The sequence below is a fragment of the Haliotis rufescens genome, unplaced genomic scaffold, assembly GCF_023055435.1.
Source record: "Haliotis rufescens isolate VD_foot unplaced genomic scaffold, xgHalRufe1.0.p SCAF_18, whole genome shotgun sequence".
In the NCBI taxonomy this organism is placed as follows: Eukaryota; Metazoa; Mollusca; class Gastropoda; order Lepetellida; family Haliotidae; genus Haliotis; species Haliotis rufescens.
In genome coordinates, this window is record NW_025963868.1 from 15,336,037 (window position 1) to 15,353,993 (window position 17,957).

Sequence of the window (17,957 nt, forward strand, 5' to 3'; positions counted from 1 at the left end):
ACTATTGCGGGTACTAATCCAGCTTCCCCTATTGCTAGACTAAGTACTTATCCTGCTGCTACTGCTGCAACTATTGCGGGTACTAATCCAGCTTCCCCTATTGCTAGACTAAGTACTTATCCTGCTGCTACAGCTGCAACTATTGCGGGTACTAATCCAGCTTCCCCTATTGCTAGACTAAGTACTTATCCTGCTGCTACAGCTGCAACTATTGCGGGTACTAATCCAGCTTCCCCTATTGCTAGACTAAGTACTTATCCTGCTGCTACTGCTGCAACTATTGCGGGTACTAATCCAGCTTCCCCTATTGCTAGACTAAGTACTTATCCTGCTGCTACAGCTGCAACTATTGCGGGTACTAATCCAGCTTCCCCTATTGCTAGACTAAGTACTTATCCTGCTGCTACTGCTGCAACTATTGCGGCTTCTAATCCAGCTTCCCCTATCGCTAGACTAAGAACTTATCCTGCTGCTACTGCTGCAACTATTGCGGGTACTTATCCTGCTGCTATTGTTAGTACTAATCATGTTGCTATATGGCTAATAAAAGCTAAATTTGTTTGTTTGCTTGTTCGTTGCTTAACGCCGCTCTCGGCAATATTCCAGACATATCACGGCGGTCTGTAAATAATCAAGTCTGGACCAGACAATCCAGTGACAATCCAGTGACGATCCAGTGATCACAAGCATCGATCTAAGCCACTGGGATACGAAGATAAGTATCAACCAAGTCAGCAAGCCTATAACCACCCGCTCCCGTTTGTCGCCTCTTACGACAAGCACAGTCGCCTTTTACGACAAGAATGATATGCTGAAGACCTCTTCTAATAAATAACTACGACTACCACCATCACCACCATCGTGCTACTTTTGCTGCTTATGTTGCTTGTACGTCTGCTGCTGCATATGTTGCTTGTACGTCTGCTGCTGCTGCTGTTTATATTGCTTGTACGTCCCCTGCTGCTTATGCTGCTTGTACGTCTGCTGCTGCATATGTTGCTTGTACGTCCCCCGCTGCTGCTTATATTGCTTGTACGTCCCCTGCTGCTTATGTTGCTTGTACGTCCCCTGCTGCTTATGTTGCTTGTACGTCCCCTGCTGCTGCCTATGTTGCTTGTACGTCCCCTGCTGCTTATGTTGCTTGTACGTCTGCTGCTGCTTATGTTGCTTGTACGTCTGCTGCTGCTTATGCTGCTTGTACGTCTGCTGCTGCTTATGTTGCTTGTACGTCTGCTGCTGCTTATGTTGCTGTACGTCTGCTGCTGCTTATGTTGCTTGTACGTCTGCTGCTTATGTTGCTTGTACGTCTGCTGCTTATGTTGCTTGTACGTCTGCTGCTGCTTATGCTGCTTGTACGTCTGCTGCTGCTTATGTTGCTTGTACGTCTGCTGTTTATGTTGCTTGTACGTCTCGGGCTGCTTATGTTGTTTGTACGTCTGCTGCTTATGTTGCTTGTACGTTTGCTGCTTATGTTGCTTGTACGTCTCCTGCTGCTTATGTTGCTTGTACGTCTGCTGTTTATGTTGCTTGTACGTCTCGGGCTGCTTATGTTGCTTGTACGTCTGCTGCTTATGTTGCTTGTACGTCTGCTGCTGCTTATGTTGCTTGTACGTCTGCTGTTTATGTTGCTTGTACGTCTCGGGCTGTTTATGTTGCTTGTACGTCTGCTGTTTATGTTGCTTGTACGTCTCCTGCTGCTTATGATGCTTGTACGTCTGCTGCTGCTTATGTTGCTTGTACGTCTGCTGCTGCTGCTTATGTTGCTTGTACGTCTGCTGCTGCTGCTTATGCTGCTTGTACGTCCCCCGCTGCTGCTTATGTTGCGTGTACGTCTGCTGCTGCTTATGTTGCTTGTACGTCCCCTGCTGCTGCTTATGCTGCTTGTACGTCCCCCGCTGCTGCTTATGCTGCTTGTACGTCCCCCGCTGCTGCTTATGTTGCTTGTACGTCCCCTGCTGCTGCTTATGTTGCTTGTACGTCCCCCGCTGCTGCGTATATTGCTTGTACGTCCCCTGCTGCTTATGTTGCTTGTACGTCCCCTGCTGCTTATGTTGCTTGTACGTCTGCTGCTGCTTATGCTGCTTGTACGTCTGCTGCTGCTTATGTTGCTGTACGTCTGCTGCTGCTTATGTTGCTTGTACGTTTCCTGCTGCTTATGTTGCTTGTACGTCTGCTGCTTATGTTGCTTGTACGTCTGCTGCTGCTTATGTTGCTGTACGTCTGCTGCTGCTTATGTTGCTTGTACGTCTGCTGCTTATGTTGCTTGTACGTTTGCTGCTTATGTTGCTTGTACGTCTGCTGCTGCTTATGTTGCTTGTACGTCTGCTGCTTATGTTGCTTGTACGTCTGCTGCTACTTATGTTGCTTGTACGTCTGCTGCTTATGTTGCTTGTACGTCTGCTGCTTATTTTGCTTGTACCCAAAAAGAACAAAAACACTCCAACCACCACCACCACCACCACCACCACCACCACCATCACCACTAATACTACTTCCACCCATGGAGTATTTAAGCTATGATGGACTGTCAGCTAGATCTGGAAGAAGCCCATACTGGCACAGTCTGAATGCATCTCCCTCTTGGTGCTTATGGATGAAATATATAGGATTCAAACGCCATTTTGTTTTGTTCCAGCGACACTCATACTGAAATACAGAGAACGAAATGGATGATCTAATAAGATGTTTTGTAACTGTTCCACGGCAACAGTTACTTGAGTATTATTTAACATGTATCGCATGTGATGTGAATCAGTGATTTTGTACATTTAGAACAACATAGTGTTCCTTTACCAATATTGCATTAGGTATTGGGGGAATATTGTTTTATCAAAAACACCACATGTCAACCATAAATATCAAAAATACAGAAGTAGCTTGTTTGTTTGTTTGCTGTTTGTTGTTTAACGCCGCACTCAGCAATATTCGAGCTGTATAACGGCGGTATGTAAATAATCGAGTCTGGACTAGACAACCAGTGATTGACATCATGAGCATCATCTACACAATTAGGTTGCGATGACATGCATGAACCAAGTCAGCGAGCCAGACCACCCGATCCCGTTAGTCGCATTTTTACGGCAAGCATTGGTTGCTGAAGACCTATTCTAACCCGGATCTTCACGGGTAGCTTGAAATCATTAAGGAGGTAGATGTGTCTTTTGAGATTTGTGGGTTTTATTGACTATTTGATCTTCATAACAGACATTGAATGTATATCATTATTGCGATACCTTTCACGCAAAGCAAAATTACGGGTTTTTTTTAGAATTGAGAAAGAAAATTCATATGCAGTGAGAGGTCAAGAAGTTTTCTGACATCAAATCCCATTTAACAACGTTTTCCAGCCAATCAGATTGCTCCTGGTCATTTCCTGCTCCTGGTCAGAATGTTATATAATGTCATATTATAGTTTAATTTTTTCGTACTAGTTTTGCTTGTTTGTTTGTTTGTAGTTTAAAGCCGCATTCAGCAATATTCCAGCTATATGACGGCGGTGTTTGAATAACCAAGTCTGGACCAGACAATCCAATGATTGACATCATGAGCATCGATCCACGCAATTGGGATACGATGACGTGCATCAAGCAAGTCAGCGAGCCTGACCACCCGATCCCGTTAGTCGCCTCTCACGACAAGCATATTCGCCTTTTACGGCAAGCTTGGGTTGCTGAAGACCTATTCTAACCCGGATCTACATGGGTCATTTCGTACTATTAATGCTATGTAAGGGATAATGGTGCGAACATACTTTAATTCAGTTTTAATACTTGATGGCAAAGGTTATTTCCAAAGTATAAATATAATATAGATGTTTAGGGCCTTGTTCCTCAAAGCCATCTCAGTGATGACTATCATGACGCGCCTACTTTAACACTGACCTGGACAGCGATAGCGCTAAGATCAGTTTGTGAAGGGGTCCCTGCAGATGGCGACTTGACACCTTAGTCTCACTGGTTGTAAACAGACCACGGACCTTATAAGACTTGTGACGATTACGCCAATAAGTAGGTAGTGATACATTTCTGTCCAATTTAAACAGTTGCACTCAATATACAGTTCAATTGATCAACAACAGCTCTATATTTACAGATTTGACAGAGTGGAAGGTATATAATAACAGCGGGCTGTTTCTACAGCTTGGTATCGTTGCCTTGTCCTTTATGCTTATTTACACATGTACCGTGTGCACTGTGAGTGGTTTCTAGTAAAATAGAGAACTTGTCAAATTAACTGATGTACTCTACTGCATTATTCCGCACAATGGATCTGTACCAGGTTACCTCAATGCTCATGGTTAATTCATAAAGTCAAACATAATAAAACGCTCGTTTGAAGTCCGCGAACACTTCTGATAAGTGTACAATGTGCAGTCTACAAAAAGCAATAGTCTGGACGGAAGCAATCGAAAAATCTAAATTCCCATCTACGCAGACGTACTTATCGTTGACCTTCCCTAAAATAGAAATACTTAAGTGAACGCGTTTCACTTGGCAGGAACGAACTCAAAAATGAAAAACATCTCCTCAAACAGATATCTAGCGCCGTCTCACGTCTTCAAGCGGCTATCAAGACATATGATTAGTCGCGAGACTAACACTGCTGGAAAATATGGCGGCTACCGGAAGTATTAACGTCTATACCGACGCTTAGCCTTTGTGAAATGGCTTGTTACACAGGCCGGTCGCGCAAATGGCCGCTTGTTTCGCGGTTTATACCAATTGGGTGCCAAGAAAAAAAGGAATGGTCACGTTTGGTGGACATAACGATATCCTTCAAAAGGGACGACAGTATTTGATGTGCGCTAGACACTCTCATCTGTCGGGTCGAGAGGAGCTTGTTAGTTCTTTCATACGAGACACGCCTTTAGTGACGTCTCAACAGCACCCTGAAAGTGTGGTTCTTGTAATGTAGGTCTCACAAATTGACTGTGTATAAATAATCGAGAATACTTGGCCTTTTGGGCCGGGTTATTTTCTATGATTTGCTTGAGAATGGCTGCCACGTTAATGTGTCGTCCACATTATCAATGCCTGTCTGATCATGTGGGTAACGTGATCGTGAGCTTTAACCCAATCACCCATTTGGTAATAGTAACGTATGTTTTACGCCAGAGGCGAGTCTGGTGAGTGATTGTGGAGCCGCTTTCAGCAATATTCCAGCAATATCACGGCGGGGTAGGCCTTAAATGAGCTTCACACATTGCACCTATGTGGGGAATCGAACCCGGGTCTTCGGTGTGATGAGCGAATGCTTTAACCACTAGGCTACTCCACCCGACCTTGGATCAAGTGGATCAGTGGGTTTGTGACCAGCTTGCAATATGGTACATAGCCCATGGTTGTTGTATTGAACTCCATATATCGGCCTTGGATCAAGTGGTTCAGTGGGTTTGTGACCAGCTTGCAATATGGTACATAGCCCATGGTTGTTGTATTAAACTCCATATATCGGCCTTGGATCAAGTGGTTCAGTGGGTTTGTGACCAGCTTGCAATATGGTACATAGCCCATGGTTGTTGTATTGAACTCAATATATCGGCATCAGGTTTGTGTGCTCCAAATTGATTTCCCACACGGGGGTTGGGGGGGGGGGGGGGGGGGGGGGGGGGGGGGGGGGGGGTCTTATTTAAACAAAATATATTGTCCCCAAAGATTCCTGAAAGAGAAAATTATGCTTCCAACTGTTGGAAAAAAATCGCCTGCCACAAAAATGACGTTGTTGCAAGGTGTTTTTCTTAAACAATTCAGGTTCACAGTTTTAAATAACAAAATATCTGGTTTGGTACCTGTAGATGAAACAATATCAAATCTCGATACCACAAAGAACTGTGTGCGAAACTTTGGACATGGTAGTTCACAGGTGCGCCTAGCGCAAAAAAGGCACACTATAATACCCTTTTATTTGCACTGGGATTAAATAAAATGAGTGAGTGAGATGGGTTTAACGCCGCTTTTAACAGTATTCCAGTTATATCACGGCGTGTCAGCTTAATGTGGGAGGAAAACCTGAAATGATGCAGGTCTCAGACGTTACTACTTCGGTGAAACCCACGAGCACGGGTATGGTGCTGACAAACCTAGAAACATAATCTGGGCGACCGAGATTCGTACCCACAATCTTCTGGCGTGCCTAAGGGACGTAACTCTGCACAGCGAATCGCGGCGCCTTAGACGACTGGGCCCCCCAATTAACTAAAATGAGTTAAGAAATGCTCTTACTGCAGAGCAGCAGCAATCGATCAGGTAAATCATCTACAGGACAATCTCCGTGGTGTAGTGGATAGGGCAGACATACAGAAGGTAAATCATCTACAGGACAATCTCCGTGGTGTAGTAGATAGGGCAGACATACATAAGGTAAATCATCTACAGGACAGTCTCCGTGGTGTAGTGGATAGGGCAGACATACATAAGGTAAATCATCTACAGGACAATCTCCGTGGTGTAGTGGATAGGGCAGACATACATAAGGTAAATCATCTACAGGACAGTCTCCGTGGTGTAGTGGATAGGGCAGACATACATAAGGTAAATCATCTACAGGACAGTCTCCGTGGTGTAGTGGATAGGGCAGACATACAGAAGTTAAATCATCTACAGGACAGTATCCGTGGTGTAGTAGATAGGGCAGACATACAGAAGTTAAATCATCTACAGGACAGTCTCCGTGGTGTAGTAGATAGGGCAGACATACAGAAGGTAAATCATCTACAGGACAGTATCCGTGGTGTAGTAGATAGGGCAGACATACAGAAGTTAAATCATCTACAGGACAGTATCCGTGGTGTAGTAGATAGGGCAGACATACATAAGGTAAATCATCTACAGGACAGTCTCCGTGGTGTAGTGGATAGGGCAGACATACAGAAGGTAAATCATCTACAGGACAATCTCCGTGGTGTTGTAGATAGGGCAGACATACAGAAGGTAAATCATCTACAGGACAGTCTCCGTGGTGTAGTTAATAGGGCAGACATACATAAGGTAAATCATCTACAGGACAATCTCCGTGGTGTAGTAGATAGGGCAGACATACAGAAGGTAAATCATCTACAGGACAATATCCGTGGTGTAGTGGATAGGGCAGACATACAGAAGGTAAATCATCAACAGGACAGTCTCCATGGTGTAGTGGATAGGGCAGACATACATAAGGTAAATCATCTACAGGACAATCTCCGTGGTGTAGTAGATAGGGCAGACATACAGAAGGTAAATCATCTACAGGACAGTCTCCGTGGTGTAGTAGATAGGGCAGACATACATAAGGTAAATCATCTACAGGACAGTCTCCGTGGTGTAGTGGATAGGGCAGACATACATAAGGTAAATCATCTACAGGACATTCTCCGTGGTGTAGTGGATAGGGCAGACATACATAAGGTAAATCATCTACAGGACAGTCTCCGTGGTGTAGTAGATAGGGCAGACATACAGAAGGTAAATCATCTACAGGACAGTCTCCGTGGTGTAGTAGATAGGGCAGACATACATAAGGTAAATCATCTACAGGACAGTCTCCGTGGTGTAGTAGGATAGGGCAGACATACATAAGGTAAATCATCTACAGGACAGTCTCCGTGGTGTAGTAGGATAGGGCAGACATACATAAGGTAAATCATCTACAGGACAGTCTCCGTGGTGTAGTAGATAGGGCAGACATACATAAGGTAAATCATCTACAGGACAGTCTCCGTGGTGTAGTGGATAGGGCAGACATACATAAGGTAAATCATCTACAGGACATTCTCCGTGGTGTAGTGGATAGGGCAGACATACATAAGGTAAATCATCTACAGGACAGTCTCCGTGGTGTAGTAGATAGGGCAGACATACAGAAGGTAAATAATCTACAGGACAGTCTCCGTGGTGTAGTAGATAGGGCAGACATACATAAGGTAAATCATCTACAGGACAATCTCCGTGGTGTTGTAGATAGGGCAGACATACAGAAGGTAAATCATCTACAGGACAGTCTCCGTGGTGTAGTTAATAGGGCAGACATACATAAGGTAAATCATCTACAGGACAATCTCCGTGGTGTAGTAGATAGGGCAGACATACAGAAGGTAAATCATCTACAGGACAATATCCGTGGTGTAGTGGATAGGGCAGACATACAGAAGGTAAATCATCCACAGGACAATATCCGTGGTGTAGTAGATAGGGCAGACATACAGAAGTTAAATCATCTACAGGACAGTATCCGTGGTGTAGTAGATAGGGCAGACATACATAAGGTAAATCATCTACAGGACAGTCTCCGTGGTGTAGTGGATAGGGCAGACATACATAAGGTAAATCATCTACAGGACAATATCCGTGGTGTAGTGGATAGGGCAGACATACAGAAGGTAAATCATCAACAGGACAGTCTCCGTGGTGTAGTGGATAGGGCAGACATACATAAGGTAAATCATCTACAGGACAGTCTCCGTGGTGTAGTGGATAGGGCAGACATACATAAGGTAAATCATCTACAGGACAATATCCGTGGTGTAGTGGATAGGGCAGACATACAGAAGGTAAATCATCAACAGGACAGTCTCCGTGGTGTAGTGGATAGGGCAGACATACATAAGGTAAATCATCTACAGGACAATCTCCGTGGTGTAGTGGATAGGGCAGACATACATAAGGTAAATCATCTACAGGACAGTCTCCGTGGTGTAGTAGATAGGGCAGACATACATAAGGTAAATCATCCACAGGACAATCTCCGAGGTGTAGTAGATAGGGCAGACATACAGAAGGTAAATTATCTACAGGACAATCTCCGTGGTGTAGTGGATAGGGCAGACATACATAAGGTAAATCATCTACAGGACAGTCTCCGTGGTGTAGTGGATAGGGCAGACATACAGAAGGTAAATCATCTACAGGACAGTCTCCGTGGTGTAGTGGATAGGGCAGACATACAGAAGGTAAATCATCTACAGGACAATCTCCGTGGTGTTGTAGATAGGGCAGACATACAGAAGGTAAATCATCTACAGGACAGTCTCCGTGGTGTAGTGAGTGAGTGAGTGAGTGAGTATGGCTTTACGCCGCTTTTAGCAATATTCCAGCAATATCACGGTGGGGGACACCAGAAATGGGCTTCACACATTGTACCCATGTCGGGAATCGAACCCGGGTCTTCGGCGTGATGAGCGAACGCTTTAACCACTAGGCTACCCGACCGCCCCCGTGGTGTAGTGGATAGGGCAGACATACAGAAGGTAAATCATCTACAGGACAGTCTCCGTGGTGTAGTAGATAGGGCAGACATACATAAGGTAAATCATCTACAGGACAATCTCCGTGGTGTAGTAGATAGGGCAGACATACATAAGGTAAATCATCTACAGGACAGTCTCCGTGGTGTAGTGGATAGGGCAGACATACATAAGGTAAATCATCTACAGGACAGTCTCCGTGGTGTAGTGGATAGGGCAGACATACATAAGGTAAATCATCTACAGGACAATCTCCGTGGTGTAGTAGGATAGGGCAGACATACATAAGGTAAATCATCTACAGGACAGTCTCCGTGGTGTAGTGGATAGGGCAGACATACATAAGGTAAATCATCTACAGGACAATCTCCGTGGTGTAGTGGATAGGGCAGACATACATAAGGTAAATCATCTACAGGACAATCTCCGTGGTGTAGTAGGATAGGGCAGACATACATAAGGTAAATCATCTACAGGACAATCTCCGTGGTGTAGTGGATAGGGCAGACATACATAAGGTAAATCATCCACAGGACAATCTCCGTGGTGTAGTAGATAGGGCAGACATACATAAGGTAAATCATCTACAGGACAATCTCCGTGGTGTAGTAGGATAGGGCAGACATACATAAGGTAAATCATCTACAGGACAATCTCCGTGGTGTAGTGGATAGGGCAGACATACATAAGGTAAATCATCTACAGGACAATCTCCGTGGTGTAGTAGGATAGGGCAGACATACATAAGGTAAATCATCCACAGGACAATCTCCGTGGTGTAGTAGATAGGGCAGACATACATAAGGTAAATCATCCACAGGACAATCTCCGTGGTGTAGTAGATAGGGCAGACATACATAAGGTAAATCATCTACAGGACAGTCTCCGTGGTGTAGTAGATAGGGCAGACATACAGAAGGTAAATCATCTACAGGACAATCTCCGTGGTGTAGTAGATAGGGCAGACATACAGAAGGTAAATCATCTACAGGACAGTCTCCGTGGTGTAGTAGATAGGGCAGACATACAGAAGGTAAATCATCTACAGGACAATCTCCGTGGTGTAGTAGATAGGGCAGACATACAGAAGGTAAATCATCTACAGGACAATCTCCGTGGTGTAGTAGATAGGGCGCTTGCCAGGAGAGGGAAAGATCGGTGGTTCGATTCCCCAGCCACAAAAAGGCGACACCAAACATGTTCAAACATGGCACTTCTTGTTACCCTGCCAGACACTCGACGTTGAGGGGACAACAAAGGACTGGTCGACTCAGTCAGTATACTGTGTCATGGTATAGTACAGGCAGCCACACGCACACATGCTGGGACGTCGCTATAGGAATCACTGCAGTGGGACACATACGGCACGACAGAAAAACTCTTCGACATATTGCATGTCCTGACTACAGGAGCCCTTAGTGTCACCAGAACTCGAGTACCGAGGCCAACGCCATCACCTCGACGCTCGTGCTGTTTTCCTAAAATACACTTAACGATTCTTAGGTAACATGCGATGTTTCAGAATAGTTATTGGTGTCTTGATCAATTGCAGATATCCGTGATCACTAATATTACGCTGAATTCTCCCTGTAAGTATTAGATATTTTGATTTCAAAGATACATGAAATTACGCCCTGATGTGAGGTGAAATGGGGGTTACCGTCGCGTCCAAGATTAATATTTATATGTCGACGTGTATATATATATATATATGTGTGTGTGTGTGTGTGTGTGTGTGTGTGTGTGTGCGTGTGCGCGTGTGGCTGCTTGTACTAGTCAGAGCTAATGCCGATTTTATAGTGCTAGCCCAATGAGATACCATGCCGCAGTTTAAAACTAATACCCCGCTCAGACATACAGACACTCCGAGCCGACCAGTCCTTGTTTCACTTGTCTGAGCCCCTTAATGCCGAGGGCCAGACAGGGTAACAACAAGTACCATCTTTTGGTATGACGGCGCTGGCGATCGAACGTCCAACCTTCCGCTCTCCGGGCGGACGCTCTCCCATAAGATCACGGAGGCGGAAATATTTACAACGGACTGCTCTGCTGATGTTAACTTTGTCGAGAGTTTTACTCTACAAACAAACTTCATGTAGCCAGCTATTTGTTTTCTTTCGATGCCGAGGACCAATGAATGCCATGTTAAGTGTCGTCCAATCGCAACATACGACAAATCGGCCGCCGCCTGTCTACTTGTTTAGGTCTACTAGTTTAGGTAGACAGGTGCACAGTCTACCTTACGGTCTGCTGACAAACATCTACTAACTGTCCCCAGAAGGAGTCTGTAATCTTTTGGCCAGAGATCTTTCTGCTTCACTGCTGTAGTTTTCTGGAATGAACACCGCTAGAAATTAAACTATTGAAATTAAATTAGCATCCTTGGACTATTTCAAGGAACTGATTAAAACACACCTTTCTCGAATGTACGTTGACGTTTACAGCTAGTGAATGCTTCACATCGTTACTCCTAGTGTCTTAAATACTATAATTATTGCCCCACAGAATATTCTGTCACTGGAAGGTGTTCGCAATCTGTGGTAATTTTATCTCCTATCACCTGGAAATAATGTACCTATTGTAAATGGTGTAATTTACATAGCCGTAATGCCGAGCCTTAAGCATACATTTGATGTATGAAATATAGCGCGTTTTATAAACAATTCATCATGATGATGATGAATAATCTTGAACTCCATTTCACCTCACCTGATCCACAGGACAAGCTCGTCTCAAGCGTTTTGTCTCTTGGAACTTCCACTTACATAGTCTTTTTACAAACGATCAAGGTGAGGCCAAATTGGTGACTATCAGATAGCATTATATTACAAACCACATATTACCAATGATCAGTGTTTTTCTAAGATTCCATGAGACTGTGGTAGCTACTGTGGTACATTGCGAGCAAGACAAACGTACATTCCGTTGATAAGTAACCATTGGACCCGTTTATTCAGAAAATCGCTCCACTTAACGTTTGATCACACTACTTTGGACTATAGTGGTCGTAGATCTAACGGTCGATGTAATCACGCTCTGTCGAACACGTCGTCGACAAGATGGCGCCATCACACGTCGCCTCGCCTTGACAAACTATTGTCCTAAAGACAGCTTTTTGTGAGTAAGGGTTCGAGAGGACCTGACATGAGTGATGTCATTCCGATCGACAAACGCACTAACGAGGGTTTGCTACAAATCAAGAGCTGGTCTAACGAGGAGAAGCTCTTTTGGTCACCTCTTTTAGTCGAAGGAGATTTATCCTGCCTCATGATTGTACCTGCTCGAGTTCGCATGAATGAAAGAAAAACGGCCCAACCAAACTTAAATTTCCATCCAGTGCCGATTTGGCGGCGGGTAAATGGTTCATTTGGGCAATCGTAAATTAAGAAATTTCTGCGAAAGAGCATAGTAGCGAAAGAATCCGTTTACACTGTCTGAATAATGATGTGATGGCTTTGAAACTAGTTTCGGGGGAAGCACTATTTGTACATGTCGTCTGCGAGGGATTGTTGATTGTAGATCTGGCGCGCGGGAAAGCGGAAACGAAAAGCACGTGCTGAGTTAACGAGCTTTTGACACCCCAGCGTGAGTTATTACAAGCGGCGCGGTAACAGATGACCAAATGACCAGTTTCTGATTTGAAAATCAAATGGTAACAAAATCGCAACATCATGAGAGTCGTTTGACGGCTTGAATTAGTCTCGAAAATACTCACTTGACTTGACAATAACTACATCAAGATAGAAATTGCGGGGTCGGCGACCATTAAATCTGGAAGGCGTGGACATAACACTCATATTCGAAGGTCGCCGTTACCAAAGGGAGATAATTGGCCAATTAACGGCGTCATTATCTTAAGTGTCTCTGTCATCTCGATGCGCACTTACAGATTCCCGAGGGTTTAGGTAATATTTCACCGTGTTTCTTTTTGAACTTTTTACACACCCATGAAATGGATCTCATTTGGTGAAATATAAAACTACAACAAATATATTATTTGTTATTTTGGATTTTCTTTTAAGGAATGTAACAAGCGATGGTCGGCTCGGAGTCGGTATACTGGGTGTGAGTGGGCTATCCATGGATGGTCCAGCACTATAAAACCTACATTAGTCCGGACAAGTAAAAGCGCACACACACACACACACACACACACACACACACACACACACGTCGCAGTTTAATTTCAATGATCTTGAATCCGACGTACGCGTTAAACCCCATTTCACCTCACCTCACCTGATGACTGTGTTTCCCCGTTGCAGTCTGTAATATTCTATAGACGAGACAATCCAGTGATACCATGAGCATCGATCCACGCAATTGGGATACGATGACATACATCAACCAAGTCAGCGAGGTTGACCCCTGATCAAGTTAGCCGCTTCCTATGACAAGTTTCGTCGTTTCTTACGAAAAGCATGGTTGCTGAAGATCTGTGCTAACCTGGATCTTCACGGTCTCATGATATGTGTGACCAGTTGTCAGCTAGTGAGCTGCGAATGGCACCTGTCATTTTTCATAACTTTGACAGCATATCATCAAACACAAACTTTGCAGTAAAGTCAAATATATGGCAGGGAGAAACATGTTTTAATATTGTGTTCAAGTAAAGGGAGTTCAATCCAGTTCATATGACCACTTAATGAAGGACTGGTTGACACGGGCTTCCATGTTAGTACAAATATATCTTTCTTTTAAGAGTAATCCAATTACTGACATCTTTTGAGGAGTGTTGGAGCTGAAATCTAACAAAACATTTTCCTCCAAATTCACATGTTTTCTACACTAAAGTGTCTGTAAGGTAGGACAGTTCCTATACAAAGCCACCAAAGAAAGTACCACGTCTCTGGTTTGTATTGGCAATGTCCATATTAAGGCATATGTTATCAGTATCCTCTTTGTGAAATGTGGAACAGCATAATGTTCGTAAGGCCAACCTGACACTTGCACGATTTTTGTTCCCGCAATGGCTTGCACTTCGGCGTACCAATGATTAAAGTCCTCGGGAACGAGTGTGAGGAGTGTGTGAGTTGGGTTTAACGCCGCTTTTAACAGTATTCCTGTTATATCACGGCGTGTCAGCTTAATGTGGGAGGAAAGCCCGAAGTGATGCAGGTCTAAGACGTTTACCACTTCGGTGAAACTCACGGGCACGGGTATGGTACTGACAAACCTAGAAACATAATCGGGGCGAACCGGGATTCGAACCCACAATCATAGGTTTCTGCCGTGCCCAAGGGACGCAACTCTGCACAGCGAATCGCGCGCCTTAGACGACTGGGCCACCCGTGCCCCCGAGGAGTGTGTGAAGGGTGCGGGGGTCGTAGAGACAATGTTGAAATGTTAAAAAAATTTGCACGCATCAATTTTCGTGCCATGTGCGTGCCACTTGCGTGAACCATGCGTGAACACTGCACAAACTCGGTGCGAACACTGTCGACGGTGCGTGTCAATGCGTGCCATGGGAATCCACTACACGCTCTGACACGCCATGCCACGCATTGGTCACGAACTGTCCACGTTGTGGGCGCGCCTGTTCGCGCCGCGTTCACGCATTCGAGCATGTCGCGGAGTGATCGTGCGGTCGTTAGGGTGTTGTCACGAGTTGTTCAAGCAATCATGGAACGCCAAGCTCACGCATAGGTCGCGCACGTCATGAACCATTCGCGCAATGAACGAACTGCTCACGAAGTGTTTACGCATTGTTCGCGCGTAGTTCCCGACCAATGAGCGACGACGGCGCTCGCGTCAGTGCGTATGTAAGCGGGTCTTGGCCATTCTGCAACGTGCCAGCAAACGGACAACATGCCTAAAGCCACCCTGACACTTGCACGATTTTTGTCCCTGTAATGCCGCGCAATGCGTCGTGGCAAGGCGTGCCATTTCGGTGGTACGCAGCGGAGCGTGAAGCCGCTTTTGCGCCCTGTTTGCGCACTGTACACGCATAGGTTACGCAATGTCTACGCAATGCACGGCAAAAAATGGGCCGCACTGGCACGCAATGGCACGACTTGTTTACGTATAGGTTAAGTATTGTTCGCGCATTGTTCACGTCTTCCGTACCGCAATGTCCCGCAGTGTCACATACGACACGCATAGTTCCCGCTGTTTTCCCGCATCTCCACGCATTGCCCCGATGACTCCGCGCATGCGTGAAGTCGTCGTGGCAATTTTTGGTCAGGCTTTGTCCCGCTTGGTGGCACGCTTCAAATCTCGCTATTGGCGTATGTATATAAACTCCAAATAGAAGAGACGCTTCATTCCTCGACTCGCTGTGGACGATACAACATGTTGAATACCAGAGACACTGCTATTGCAGAACAGAGAAGGTGTCTATATCTGGCAGCTGCAGGACTATTACTTCTTGAAGAGCAGGAGAAAAGGCAGCAAGAGCAAGAGGAAGAGCATGAGAAAGAAGAATAGACAACCCTAACTAGAACAAGGAAAGCAAGGACAGTGTTGGTTAGGGAATGGTTGGCTAGAAGACATGAGTTCAGACATTATGATCAGCTATTGACAGAACTCCATAAGGAAGATCCCAGAGGCTACAGGAATCACCTGAGTATGACACCTGACCTGTTCCAAGAGATAGTGGAGAAGTTAACCCCTCACCTTAAGAAAGAGACCACATTCATGAGAGAACCGCTTGAAGTTGGACTCAAGCTGGCTGCCATCCTCCGCTTCCTAGTCACTGGAAATTCCTATCCAAGTCCACAGTACAGCTTCAGAGTTGAAGCAAGTACAATCTGCAAGTTCTTACCAGAGGTGTGCAAAGCCATCATTGAGGTCTTCAAGGAAGTGCTCAGCTGCCCCAAAACTCAAGAAGAGTGGAAGGAGGTTGCTGAGATGTTCAGCTCCAGATGGAACTACCACAACTGTCTTGGGGCCCTGGACGGCAAGCACGTTCCTATGAAGAAGCCATCCAAAGTAGGCTCCCTCTATTATTATTACAAGGGCTTCCACAGCATTGTACTCATAGCAGTTGCAGATGCTGGGTATAAGTTCTAGTATGTTGATGTTGGGGCAGAGGGTGGTGCCCCATTGAGCCAGTCCTTCTGTCTCTTGTCATACAACTGTGGGTAATCTTTTACATATTCTGCTAATTTCATGGTACCCTCATCTGTCAACTTATACTCAGGAATTTCTTCCTTGGACACTCTGATTCTCTTCTTCTGTTTTACTGTGGGCTCTTCTTCACTTGGCAGTTATATTTAAGTCTCTGTAAAAACTTCAAGTTGTTTCTGTGGAACAAAATCCACACTTGAGCAGGAGGAAGGAGGAGAAAGATCCCTCTCCCGTGTCTGCAATCTCTGTCTCTGGCCTGTCCTCTTCCTGTCTTTTTTGCAATGGTCTTCCCCTTCTTCTACAGACTTTCTCCTTGTAAGGCATGTTGTCCGTTTGCTGGCAAGTTGCAGAATGACCAGGACACGCTTACATACGCACTGACGCGAGCGCCGTCGTCGCTCATTGGTCGGGAACTACGCGCGAACAATGCGTAAACACTTCGTGAGCAGTTCGTTCATTGCGCGAATGGTTCGTGACGTGCGCGACCTATGCGTGAGCATGGCGTTCCATGATTACTTGAACAACTCGTGACAACACCCTAACGACCGCACGATCACTCCGCGACACGCTCGAATGCGTGAGCGCGGCGCGAACAGGCGCGCCCACAACGTGGACAGTTCGTGACCAATGCGTGGCATGGCGTGTCAAAGCGTGTAGTGGATTCCCATGGCACGCATTGGCACGCACCGTCGGCAGTGTTCGCGCCGAGTTCGTACAGTGTTCACGCATGGTTCACGCAAGTGGCACGCACATGGCACGAAAATTGATGCGTGCCAATTTTTGAACATTTTGAAATTCTCTCTAGGACATGGCACGCACCCCCGCACCCTTCACACACACCTCACGCTTGTTCCCGAAGACTTTAATCATTGGCACGCCTAAGTGCGAGCCATTGCGGGAACAAAGATCGTGCAAGTGTCAGGGTGGCTTTACAAGGAGAAAGTCCGAAGAAGAAGGGGAAGACCAGTCCTCCCACATTAAGCTGACACGCCGTGATATAACTGGAATACTGTTAAAAGCGGCATTAAACCCAACTCACTCACTCACTCAGTCAAAGGCGTGTTTAAGTCTCCTAAGACATGAGAATGGTCGTTCAGATGTTGCAGTAGTGATTGTCAGGTAAATCTTGAGCAGCTTGACAACTTCACTGACATGCCCATCAAAACCCTAGATGTGCCCAAGACATCACATGTTGTATGAACTAATGTAACTTGTTAATATCATTCCCTCTGTTTGGACACAGATGAAATCGTTTCTGGAAGCATCTGCCATGTGACATGAAGACGTTTGAAATCAACATGTTCTTAGTCAGAAATGGATACTGGGAAATCAAAACTTTTGTTGTTTGCAGCATTTAATAAAATGGTTTAAAGACAAGCAGTTGCATTGAAGCTTTCTTGTTCTTGAAATACAGTTGCAGTTGACTACACATTTCGCATTTTCCGAAGTGTATTAATAAAGAGGCGACTAACGGGATCGGGTGGTCAGGCTCGCTGACTTGGCAGATGCATGTCATCGTATCCCAATATCATCGACCAAAGCTCCTAATGTCAATCACTGGCTAATCACTCGATTACTTACAGACCGCTGGATTACTTCTGAGTGCGGCGTTGCACAACAAACAAAACGACAGTTTGGATTAACAGAATCAAAAACATGGAAAATAACG

General features: G+C 45.2%; 2 protein-coding genes across 2 annotated transcripts; one reads left to right on the top strand and one right to left on the bottom strand.

Moving 5' to 3' along the window:
• Positions 1–864: 864 nt before the first annotated feature.
• LOC124119237 (sex-determining region Y protein-like) lies at positions 865–15,373 on the bottom strand. The gene is made up of 3 exons (XM_048397937.1): positions 15,287–15,373; positions 1,255–2,099; positions 865–1,105 (listed from the first exon to the last, which is right to left on the bottom strand). Exons 1-3 carry the CDS (start codon positions 15,371–15,373, stop codon positions 865–867), a joined length of 1,173 nt encoding a protein of 390 aa, XP_048253894.1.
• A 414-nt stretch (positions 15,374–15,787) lies between these two features.
• On the top strand, positions 15,788–16,231 carry LOC124119236. Its single transcript, XM_046481679.1, has one exon. It carries the CDS (start codon positions 15,788–15,790, stop codon positions 16,229–16,231), a length of 444 nt encoding a protein of 147 aa, XP_046337635.1.
• The last annotated feature ends 1,726 nt before the right edge of the window (positions 16,232–17,957 follow it).

Coding starts and splice junctions, on each gene's coding strand:
- LOC124119237 (XM_048397937.1), bottom strand. CDS start 15,373: ATGCGCGGAGTCATCGGGGCAATGCGTGGAGATGCGGGAAAACAGCGG. Junction 2,100..15,286: donor TGACACTGCGGGACATTGCG/GTACGGAAGACG, acceptor CAGCAACATAAG/CAGCAGCAGACGTACAAGCA. Junction 1,106..1,254: donor CAACATAAGCAGCAGCAGAC/GTACAGCAACAT, acceptor CAAGCAACATAG/GCAGCAGCAGGGGACGTACA.
- LOC124119236 (XM_046481679.1), top strand. CDS start 15,788: ATGACACCTGACCTGTTCCAAGAGATAGTGGAGAAGTTAACCCCTCAC.